This window comes from Heterodontus francisci, chromosome 26 (assembly GCF_036365525.1).
Source record: "Heterodontus francisci isolate sHetFra1 chromosome 26, sHetFra1.hap1, whole genome shotgun sequence".
NCBI lineage: Eukaryota > Metazoa > Chordata > Chondrichthyes > Heterodontiformes > Heterodontidae > Heterodontus > Heterodontus francisci.
The window spans coordinates 18,114,401-18,126,772 of NC_090396.1; the positions used below are offsets into that span (position 1 = coordinate 18,114,401).

General features: G+C 43.5%; 1 protein-coding gene across 1 annotated transcript in view; it reads left to right on the forward strand.

Moving 5' to 3' along the window:
- The window catches only part of pkd1b (polycystic kidney disease 1b), a 208,320-nt gene extending 196,785 nt beyond the window's left edge, over positions 1–11,535 (forward strand). Inside the window, exons 39-40 of the mRNA XM_068058630.1 lie at positions 7,706–8,020; positions 10,816–11,535. Coding sequence (XP_067914731.1) covers positions 7,706–8,020; positions 10,816–11,535 — 1,035 coding nt within the window. The remainder of the gene's footprint in view (positions 1–7,705; positions 8,021–10,815) is intronic.
- The last annotated feature ends 837 nt before the right edge of the window (positions 11,536–12,372 follow it).

Here is a 12,372-nt window from a genome sequence, read left to right on the forward strand (position 1 = left end):
TCCATTTGCCTTCTTAATTACTTGCTGCACCTGCATGCTAACTTTTTGTGTTTCATGCACAAGAACACCCAGATCCCTCTGTGCTGCACTTTCTTGGAGTCTCTCTCCATTTAAATAATAGTCTGCCTTTTGATTCTTCCTACCAAAGTGCATGACCTCACACTTTCCGACATTAAACTCCATCTGCCAAGTTTTTGCCCACTCACTCAACCTATCTATATCCTCTTGCAGATTCCTTATGTCCTCATCACAACATGCCCTCCCACCTATTTTTGTATCGTCAGCAAATTTGGATATATTACACTCTGCCCCCTCCTCCAAGTCATTAATATAGGTAGTGACTAATTGAGGCCCTAGGACGGATCCTTGTGGCACTCCACTAGTTAGGTCTTTCCAACCTGAAAAAGACCCATTAATCCCAACTCTGTCTTCTGTGAGTTAACCAATCGTCAACCCATGCTAATACATTACCCCCAATACCGTGAGCTCCTACCTTGTGCAATAATCTTTTATGTGACACCTTATTGAATGCCTTCTGGAAATCTAAATACACTACATCTACTGGTTCCCCTTTCTCAACTCTGCTTGTTATATCCTCAAAGAACTGTAGCAAATTTGTCAAACATGATTTCCCTTTCACAAAACCATGTTGACTCTGTTTGATTGCGTTAAGCTTTTCTAAATGTCCTGATATTTCTTCCTTAATAATGGACTCTAGCATTTTCCCAACGATCGATGTTAGGCTGACTGGCCTATAGGTTCCTGCTTTTTCTCTCCCTCCCTTCTTGAACAGGGGTGTCACATTAACAGTTTTCCAAACCTGTGGGACCCTCCCGGAATCCAGTAAGTTCTGGAATATTTCGACCAATGCCTCCACTATCTCTACAGCCACTTCCTTTAAAATCCTTGGATGCAGGCCATCAGGTCCTGGCGACTTGTCTGCCTTTAGTCCCATTAGTTTGTCAGATACTTTCTCCCTCATGATAGAGACTGTTACAAGATCTTGCCGCCCATTAGCTCCTTGCTTATCTGACATCTGTGGGATGTTTATAGTGTCCTCCATCAAGAAGACCGATGCAAAATATTGGTTTAAATTATCTGCCATTTCCCTGTTCCCAGTTATCAATTCTCCAGTCACATCCTCCAAGGGTCCCACGCTCACTTTAGCTACTCTCTTTTTATATACCCGTAGAAGCTCCTGCTGTTTGTTTTTATATTGCCAATTTACTTTCAAAATAAATTTTCTCCCTCTTTATTAGCTTTTTAGTCATCCGCTGCTGGTTCCTAAAAAAAATTCCCAATCCTCTGGCCTACCACTAGTTGTCGCCCCTTTGTATGCTTTAGTTTTTGATTGGATACTCTCCTTGACCGCCTTTGTTAACTATCGGTGGTTCATCCTTCTCATCGAGTCCTTTTTGACTGGGATAAAATTTTGCTGAGTGTTATGAAATATCTGCTTAAATGTCTACCACTGCTCAGCCACTGACCTTCCCCTTAGTCTATTTTCTCCGGCCGCTGTAGACAATTCTTTCTTCATATCTCTGTAATTGCCCTTGTTTATGTTGAGGACACTGGTTTGAGACCTGAGTTGCTTGCCCTCAAACTGAATTTGAAATTCTACCACGTTGTGATCGCTACCCCCTAGAGGATCCTTAACTACGATATCACTTATTAATCCTACCTCATTACACATTACTAGATCTAAAATAGCCTGTTCCCTGGTAGGTTCTGCAGTGTATTGCACTAAGTAACAATCCCTGATGCACTCTACAAATTCATCTTCCACCTTACCTCTGCCAGTCTGATTTGTCCAGTCAATATGCAGATTAAAATCACCCATGACAATTGTAGCACCCTTTTCACATGCCTCTGTAATTTCCCGATTTGTACTTTGTCCTGCAGTTAGGCAACTCTTCGGGGGCCTAGAGAGACTCCCACCCGTGACTTCTTCCCCTTCTATTCTTTATTTCCACTCAAACTGATTCCACATCATGATCTATTGCACCAATATCACTACTCACCACCGCACTGATACCTTCCTTTCAGGTGCCAATCTCTGTTGTCCTGCCGCCATGTCTCTGTAATGACTATCAGATTGTACTTATTTATTTCTATTTGTGCTCTCAGTTCATCTGTTTTGTTTCGAATACTACATGCATTCAGATACAGAGCCTTTAGTTTTGTCTTTTTATTATTTTTGCAACCTCTAGCCTTATCTGTTGATTTACTGTTAGATTTGTACGCTTTTTCCCTTCCTGTCACAGTCTATCATTTCCCATAATACCTTTCTCTCTTGCCTTGTGTCTCCTCCTTGATTTACCGTATCTTCCCAAATTTGATCCCTTGCCTCCACTATTCAGTTTAAAACCTCTCTACTTCCCTAGTTATATGGTTTGCTAGAACACCGGTCCCAGCACGGTTCAGGTGTAGACTGTCCCAACGGTACAACCACCACTTTTCCCAGTACTGGTGCCAGTGCCTCACAAATCGGAACCCACTTCTACCACACCAGTCTTTGAGCCACACATTAATTTTTCTAATCTTATTTGCCCTATGCCAATTTGCACGTGGCTCAGGTAATAGTCCAGAGATTATTACCTTTGAGGTTCTGCTTCTTAATTTGCTGCCTACTTCCTCATACTGACTATGCAGAACCTCTTTCCTTGTCCTACCTATGCCATTGGTACCTCCATGGACCATGACGACTGATCCTCCCCCTCCCACTGTAAGTTCCTCTCCAGCAATGAGCAGATGTCCCGAACCCCGGCATTGGGCAGGTAATAGAGCCGTCTGGACTCTCACTCTTTGCTGCAGAGACCATTGTCAATCCCCCTAACTATACTGTCCCCTATTACCACTACGTTCCTTTTTTCTCCCTCCACTTGAATGTCTTCCTGTACCGTGATGCCATGGTCAGGTTGCTCATCCACCCTGTAGCCGCAACTCTCATCCAAACAAGCTGAAAGAAGCTCAAACCTGTTGGATAATTGCAAAGGCTGAGGCTTCTGCACTCTTGCCTTCTGGGTCCCCTTACCTGCCTCAGCTGCAGACACACACTCCTGTTCCTGACCATTGACCAAATCAAAAGACCCTATCCCAAGGGGTGTGGCCGCCTCCTGGTACAACATATCCAGGTAACATCCCCCCTCCCTGATGTGTCACAGTGTCTGCAACTCGGACTCCAGTTCAATGACTCTGAGCCTAAGCTCTTCGAGCCACAAACACTTACTGCAGATGTGTTTGCCCTGGATCACACTAGCATCCAGGAGCTCCCACATACCTCAGCCATGACACATCACCTGTCTTGCCATCCTTAATGTGTTTTAATTAACTATTTAATTATTTTATTCAATTATTTATTTAATTTTCTTTTTTATATGTATTTTTATTAAGCTTACCAGTAGTTCCTTTACCATTTAAACTTTAGGATTGGAATGGACCTTAATCACATACCAGATACTCACCAAACAGGTAGCTTCTTCCCAAACCAATCACCTACCTGCTTGCTTGTGATGTTTGATACTATGTTTGATTTAAATTATATTAAATTAAAATTAAAAGCTTACCTGTATACTCACCCCAGCGGCTCTGTTTCCCTGCTCTCCCTGTTGATTGTGACGTCACTCTGATGTCACTTTCCGATTGTTCCCTGCTGCTCCCGCCATGCTCCTCTCTCTCTCGCTCTGTCTCCAGTCTCCGACTCTGGGCTTTTGGTGTGCTTTTTAAACCTCCGCTCCCACCGTGCTCCTCTCTGTCTCATTCTGTCTCTGGATGGTGCATCCTTCTCGTAGTTTTTCTTTCACAATGGTATATATCTTTGTTGAGAGTAATGAAATATCTCTTTAAATGTCTGCCACTGCTTCTCCACTGTCTTACCTTTTAACCTATTTTCCCAGTCCACTTTAGCCAATTCAGTCTTCATACCCTTGTAATTGACTTTAAGTAAGTTTAAGGCACTCATTTCAGAGCCACATTTCTCACCCTCAAACTGAAATTCTATCATATTATGATCACTCTTGCCGAGAGGATCCTTTACTATGAAATCACCAATGCTGTCTCATTACACATTACCACGCCTCAAATAGATTGCTCCCTGGTTGGTTCCAGAACATATTATTCTAAGAAACTGTCCCAAATATATTCTATGAACTCATCCTCCAGGCTACCTTTGCAAATTTGATTCATCAATCGATATGAAGATTAAAATCACCCATGATTGTTGCACTACCCTTCTACAAGCCCCCATTATTACTTGATTTATACTCTGTCCTACAGTGTAGCTACTGGTAGGGGGCCTATAAACTACTCCCACTGGTGACTTGTTTCCTTTGCTATTTCTTTTCTCCACCAAAACTAATTCTATATCTTGGTCTTCTGAGCCAAGATCATTTCTCACTACTGTACTGATCTCATCTTTTATTAACAGAGCTACCCCACCTCCTTTTCCTTTCTTCCTATCCTTCCAAAATGTCAAATATCTTTGAATATTCAGTTCCCAGCCTTGGTCACCTTGCAACCACGTCTCTGTAATGCCTATCATATCATACAAACATACAAATTAGGAGCAGGAGTAAGCCACTCGGCCCCTCGAGCTTGCTCTGCCATTCAATAAGTTCATGGCTGAACTGATTACTCCACATTCCTGCCTACCCCTGGCTTATCAAGATTCAAAAACTCTACTTCCACTGCCTTTTGAGGAACAGAGTTCCAAAGACTCACGACCCTCTGTGAGAAAAAATTCTCATCTCTGTCTTAAATGGACGACCCCTTATTTTTAAATAGTGACCTCTAGTTCTGGATTATCTTACAAGAGGAAACATCCTTTCCACATCCACCCTGTCAAGACCCTTAAGGATCTTATATGCTTCAATCAAGTCTCCTCTTACTCTTCTAAACTCCAGCGGATACAAGCCGAGCCTATCCAATCTTTCCTCAAAAGACAACCCGCCCATTCCAGGTATTAGTCTAGTAAACCTTCTCTGAACTGCTTCCAACACATTTACATCCTTCCTTAAATAAGGAGACCAGTACGGTACACAATACTCCAGATGTGGTCTCACCAATGTCCTGTATAACTGAATCATAACCTCCCTACTTTTGTATTCAATTCCCCTCGCAATACATTATAACATTCTATTAGCTTTCCTAATGACTTGCATACTAACCTTATGCGATTCATGCACTAGGACACCCAGATCCCTCTGCATCTCAGAGCTCTGCAATCTCTCACCATTTAGATAATATGCTTTTTTTTTATTCTTGCTGCCAAAATGAACAATTTCACATTTTCCCACATTATACTCCATTTGCCAGGTCTTTGCCCACTTACTTAACCCATCTATATCCCTTTGTAGCCTCCTTATATCATCTTCACAACCTATCTTTGTGTCATCAGCAAATTTAGCAACCATACCTTCGGTCCCTTCATCCAAGTCTTAATATCAATTGTAAAAAGTTGAGGCCCCAGCGCTGATCCCTGTGGAACACCACTCATTGCATCTTGCCAACCAGAAAATTACCCATTTATGCCTACTCGCTGTTTCATGTCAACTAGCCAAATTTCTATCCATGCCAAAATGTTACCCCATACACCATGAGCTTTTATTTTCCACAATAGCCTTTAATGTGGCACCTTAACAAATGCCTTCTGGAAATCTAAGTACAGTACATCCACCAGTTCCCCTTTATCCACAGCACATGTTACTCTATCGAAGAACTCCAATAAATTGGTTAAACATGATTCCCCTTTAACAAAACCATGTTGACTCTGCCTGATTGCCTTGAACTTTTCTAAGTGCCTTGCTATGTCTTTAACAATAACTTCTAACATCTTCACTATGACAAATGTTAAGCTAACTGGCCTGTCGTTTTCTGCTTTCTGTCTCCCTCCCTTTTTGAATAAAAGAGTTACATTCACTATTTTCCAATCTAATGGAACCTTCCTTGAATCTAGAGAATTTTGAAAAATTAAAATCAACGCATCAACTACCTCACTAGCCACTTCTTTTAAGACCTAGAATTATATTCATTTATTTTTATTTGTGCCATCAATTCATCCATCTTGTTATGAATGCTATGTGCATTCAGATAAAGAACCTTCAATTCTGTCTTTTTACCATTTTTTCCTACTCTGACCTTATTTGCTGGTGCACTCTTATATTTGTACGCTCTGTCCCTTCCTGTCACACTTTGGTTATCATTAGTCGTATCGCTACACTGCATTATTGCCTTGTTATTTCTCATTAACTTTCTAAATCTCCCCTCATGTGAACCCTCCCCCCTGCTCCACTCCTAGTTATATGAATTGCCAGGACACTGGTCCCAGCACAGTTCGGGTGAAGGCCATCCCAATGGTACAGCTCTCTCCCTCCTTCCCTAGTACTGGTGCCATTGCTCAATGAATCAAAGCCCATTTCTCCCATACCAATCTTTTGAGGCACACGTTCAACTCTTTGATTTTATTTACCCTATGCCAATTTGCTTATGGCTCAGGTAGTAATCCAGAGATATTAGGGCAGATGACCAAAAGAGGTAGGATTTAAGGAATGCTTTGGAGGAGGAAAGAAAGGTAGAGAGGTGGAGCAGTTTAGAAAGGGAATTCTAGTGCTAGGGCCTAGGCATCTGAAGGCACTGCCACCAATGGTGGATCAATGCAAATCAGGCTGTTCAAGAGGCCAGGATTGGAGGAGTGCAGCTGCCTCAGAGGCTTGTTGAAATGGAGGAGTTTACAAATATAGAGAGGGTTGAGGCCATGAAGGGATTTGAAAACAAGGATGAGGATTTTAAAATTAAGGCGCTGCTCAACTAGCAGCCAGTGTAGGTCAGTGAGCGCTGGGGTGATGAGTGAATGGGACTTGCTGCGAGCCAGGATACAGGTAAGTGCTTTGGATGGGCTTAAGTTTATAAAGGGTGGAAGGTGGGAAGCCGGCCAAGGGTGCATTGGAATAGTCAGGTCTAGTGGTAACAAAGGGATAAATGAGGATTTCAGCAGCAGATGCCTGAGGTATAGGCAGAATAGTGCAATGTTCTGGAGTGGAAATAGGTGGTCTTAGTAATGGTTTAGATATGTGGTTGGAAGCTCATCTTGGGGTCAAATATAATACCAGGGCTGTGAACAGTCTGGTTCCATTTCAAACAGTTGTCGGGGAGATTTACTGTGATGCAGCCTGGTATAAGGAAATGTAAATACAAAGAAAGACTTGGAAAATTGAGACAGAAAGTGCTAGAAATACTCAGCAGGTCTGGCAGCATCTGTGAGACAGTGTGATTACAGGAAATTACAGTGTGATTCGATAGTGGTGTTTAAAACTGTGAAGGGTTTGAATAGAGAAAAGAGAAACAGTCTGATTCCAGTGATTGAGGGGACATTGATACAAGACAAAATGCAAGAAATTTAGGACAGAGAGCAGTGGAAACCTCTAATTTTTACAGAGGGTTGTGAGGCTGCAGAATACACGACTAGAGATAGTGATTGAAACAGAAACCAAGCTAACATTTACGAGTAGGTTAGATAGGTGGTTGATGAAAAGGGGGATAAAGGAATAGGGAAACAAAGCAGAAAGATGTAATTAGGACCCTTGTGAAGGATAAACTGTATTGCTGACTGGTTGGGCCAAATGGATTGTTTTCGTGTTGTGATATCTACGATTGCGTATTTCGGTCAGAGGAAGGGGCCCCAATTGTTCTTCCCTTGTGTTCTCTCCAGATGTTCTCTCCTGCTCTGGAGGACTTTAAGACGTTCAGGCGCACCCTGCTGTCTTTGATTGCCTTCTCCCGAGGAGCTGCGTCGCTGTGTCACACAGTCCGCCAATACCCCATGGTCGCGCCCCTCTACTTCATCAGCTACCTGCTGTGTCTGATGTGGATTGTGAGGAACCTGTTCAGGGCCATCATCATCCAGAATTACAGGGCTGTCCGGGCAGAAATGTACCGCCCTGCCATCGAGCCACAAGACTATGAGATGATCGAGTTCTTCATAAAAAGGTTCAAACTCTGGATTGGACTCACCAAGACAAAGGAGGTAAATAGAGAGATTGACAGGGGCACTGTCCAGGGTCACAGACGATGGGTTGGAGCTCCAGAGATGACTAAATGTAACAGTACCCGACTCTCTTACTGGAAAGTTTGAACCTGGAATTGTTTTCTTGCAGCTATCAGATTGAAGTTGTGGTGGGAAAAGGGGTGGTTTATTCTATTTGAGTCATTTTTGTGGATAGTATAGCCAATCACTCTGGTGAACACATTTGCCTGCTCTTGACCCAGTCATGCTCTCCTGGACTCTCTAGTGCCATTCCGACTCCTCTCTCTCCAACTCCAGGCTTTCCCCTCCCCCTCACCATTTCCAGACCTCCTACGCTCCTCTCCGACTCCAGACCTCCTTGGCCCCTCTCCAACTCCAGACCTCCTACGCCCCTCTCCAACTCCAGACCTCCTACGCCCCTCTCCATCTTCAGTCCTCCTGTAAGCCAGTTAGCTTACGGTTGTGGACAAATTATTGGAATCAGTTCTGAGTGACGGTATAAACCTTCATTTAGAAGGGCATAGATTAATCAAGGAAAGTCAGCTTGGATGTATTAAGGGAAGGTTATGTCTGACTAACTTGATTGAATTTTTTGAGGAGGTGACAAGTGGGATTGATGACAGCTGTGTGCTGGGTCTGGTCTAGGTGGATTTAGCAAGGCTTTTGACATGGCAGGCTGGTCAAACGAGCAAAAGCCCTTGGGATCCAAGGGAGAGTGGCAAATTGGATCCAAAATTGGCTTAGTGGCAGGAGGCAAAGGGTAATGGTTGATGGGTACTTTTGTGACTGAACGGCTGTTACCAGTGGAATTCTGCAGGACTCAGTACTCGGTCCCTTTCTTTTTGCAGTTTATATTAATGATTTAGACTCAAATAAATCTTCTATGATTTCCTATTCCATCACCAGGCCTCTTTCTTCCTTCTCTCTGCCTCCAGTTTTCCAGCTCTCCTCTGTCTAATGCTCAGCCTCCTTCACTGTTGCGCACTTTGGTGAATGCATTCAACTATCTCAAGCCTGGTCTCGTACTGCTGTCCACTTTTGAGCTGCTCCAGCTCCCCCCTCTCTCTCAACCTGCTGCTCCCTTCTGTCCAATTCCAGTTCTCCCACACTCCTCTGTCTTGTTCCTGGCCTCGTGTTCCCATTCGTCTTAACTGTTCTCTCCAATTAGCGTTCTCCTTCTCTTCAGCCTCCCTCTCTCCCGATTCATATGGTTGGTACATTGAACAGTAAAATAAAATTTCCTGGTCTCTCAGGAGCTGCAGCGACTGTTGGGCCTAATTAGCCATGAATGCAGAGGATCCCACACTCCTTCAGAGATATCACAAGGCATCCCCGAACCCCCCAAACAGTAGCACAAACACACACTTCGATACTACTTTTCCATTTCTGTGCTGTGCTTTACCAATGCATATTGAGAACTCAAGCATACAATTCTCCTGCTTTGAATAGGCAGCTCACCACCACCTGCTCATGGGCAATTAGGGATGGGCAATAAATGCTGGCCTGGACAGTGACGCCCACATCCCATGAAATGAATTTTAAAAAAATTTTGACGCAAGATTCCTGTATTTGTTTACTGCTTGAAAAATGAATCAAAGAAATGGAGAAAGAAAAATTGATATTGACTGTGGGGTTCATTATTGCAGTGCTAATCTCAATACTGCAAAGATCCAAATGGAAACAGGTTCAGCTGGTATTGGAAGGATGACCAAACTAAGAACTAAAATGATCACATTCCTGCCAGTGCTGCATCACTGGTGCTGCCAGACCCTTCTGTCCAATGCCACTGGTTCAATTTTCATGTGACTGATCACCGTCTTATTACTGGTCCGTGTCCTACATTTGCTGGCTGTGGTTTAACATGCCCCATCATTGACTGTGGGATTCTTCCTGCTCGGCTCCATGTAACACTGCAGGCAGATGCTCTAACTGTTAGGGAGCTCCCACAGGGACAAGCCGCAGGAGGTTTTACCAATGTTCCATATTGGTAGATCGCATAATTCTTGGCTGCTTTAAAAAATGATCCTTGCATTTATATAGTGCCTGTCATAACCTCAGAATGTCCCAAAATGCTTTACAGGCAATCGAGCACTTTTGAAGCATAGTTACTGTTGTAATATAGGAAACACAGCAGCCAATTTGCACACTGCAAGCTCCCACTAACAGCAATGTGATAATGACCAAATCATCTGTTTTAGTGATGTTGATTGAGGGATAAATATTGGCCAGGACACCAGGGAGAACTCCCCTGTTCTTCATCAAAAAGCACCATGAGATCTTTTTTGCCCATCTCAGGAGGACATACAGGGCCTTGGTAGAACCACAGAAAAATTACGTCACAGAAGGAGGCCATTCAGCCTATCATGTCTGCGCCGGCCAAAAAAACTAGCTGCCCAATCTAATCCCAGCACTTGGTTCATAGCCTGTAACAGCTCATTCCAAATGACAGCACTTCCAACAGTGCAGCACTCCCTCAGTAGAACATTGGGAGTGTTAGCCTGGATTGTGCCATTAAGTCTCTAGAGTGGGATTTGAACCCACATCTTTCTGACTTAGAGGCAGAGTGCTACCATTGAGCCACGGATGATCCCAGCAGCCATTCCAGAGTCTTGTTTATACGTTGAAAGTGAGTTGGTGCCCCTGTGATGAGCACTGAATATATTGACGAGTGAATCTTTGTCCCCTTGATCGAGCCATAGTTTACCTGCTCAGCTGACTGTAATAAATGAAAGTGCCATCTTCTTTAACCTTTGCGGTCATTGATCCTCACTGAACCGTTTCTTCGTTTTTTGCAGTTCCGTCACAAAGTGAAGTTCGAAGGAATGGAGTCACTGCCGACAGGCACGTCCCAAACCTCCAGATTTTCCCGGCTAGCATCAGCGAGTACTGAATCCCACTTCTCCAACTCCACCATCTCGTCTGGCTCTGTGCAATCCGAGGATCTGACTCTTCCGCAGATTCCAACCACAGAGTCCTATGACGTCAAGGCTTATCTGGATCGACTGCTGCCGACTGTTGACAGCCTCCTCAGTCAGTTTGACCGTGTTAATAAAGTCACTGATGACTTGTATCGGATTGAAGCTGATTTGGAGAAAGTGCAATGCAGAATTAACCAGAAGAGGCGGAGACTGGGCAGGAAAGAAAAGAGTAACGCAGAGAAAAGAATCATCCCTGCATCAAACTTGCAGCTCTTGTTGCCTAGGGCATACAGTGCAGTCTCCGAATCGGCAGTCTCCAAAGGCCCGGCTTGTGAACACCTTGCAGAAGTTGTCCAGTCAGCCCACCGAGCCCTGGCAGTTGGATCCAGGTCCAGTGATGCCCCCGGTCGAAGAGCCTGGAAGACTGGACCACAGCTGTCAGCAGGCATCAGCCAGAGACCAGTACTGAGCTCAGAACCTGCAGCAAAACCCAGGCCCAAAAGCGAAGAAGGGCAGGATCGAGTGATGAGTAGGCAGCAGGCCCCAGTAAAGAGGAGAGCTTGGCAGACTGAAAGCACAGAGGGAAACCATCAGTGAATACACATAGGAACCATGAAGAGGCAGTATAGAGCATTGAGAGAGAGTTGTGATACTATTGATAATACATAACCGTCATTCACTGATAGTGGTGCCATTTGTAACATTTCCTCACTGACAGGCATTGAGAAGCAGCTAATACCGTTTATTCAACATGGTAGAGAAAGTACTACATTAGATTTAGTAGTGATCCAGAAACAATATCTGATGTGAGCCTGGGGAAGTGTCTGCTCAATAGCAATAATTATATGATGAGATTTCAGTTGCTTAATGCTGCTATTATTGGTACCCGATTTCGGGAGGGACAAATGATGAATAGGAGAAGGTACATTGGAGCAACCAAAAGAGTAAAGGAGCATTTTTAAATCTTTACTTTAGGGCAAAGATCCTTGTATATCCCTAGGGTAAAAAAAGGGTTTAGGTATTTAGACTGTCATGGCTAAATAGGAATGTGTGTACAGACAAATTAACCTAAATATGTACTTTGTATTAAAGGTTCAGTTGTAAAGAAAATAGAAAAAAATTGCAAAAAAACAGCTGTGGGTAACTGGAGATGACACAAGAAAAGGAAAGTAGGCAATATTAGGAGCTAGAAAGTGGATTGAGAGTGACACTTGTGGCCATATAATTTAAGAAGGGATTGAAATTGAACACTGGGAATTATATGCCAATGACATTGCCAGTTGTAGGGAAGCTGTAGGAAAGAGTTATATTTGGGATGTGATTGATCATTGCTTGGAATGTTTGGTGGTTATTGGGATTTCCAACTTGGCTTTAGGAAAAATAGGACCTGACTCATTCACCCGGTGGGATTTTTGAGCAAGTGACCACAACAGT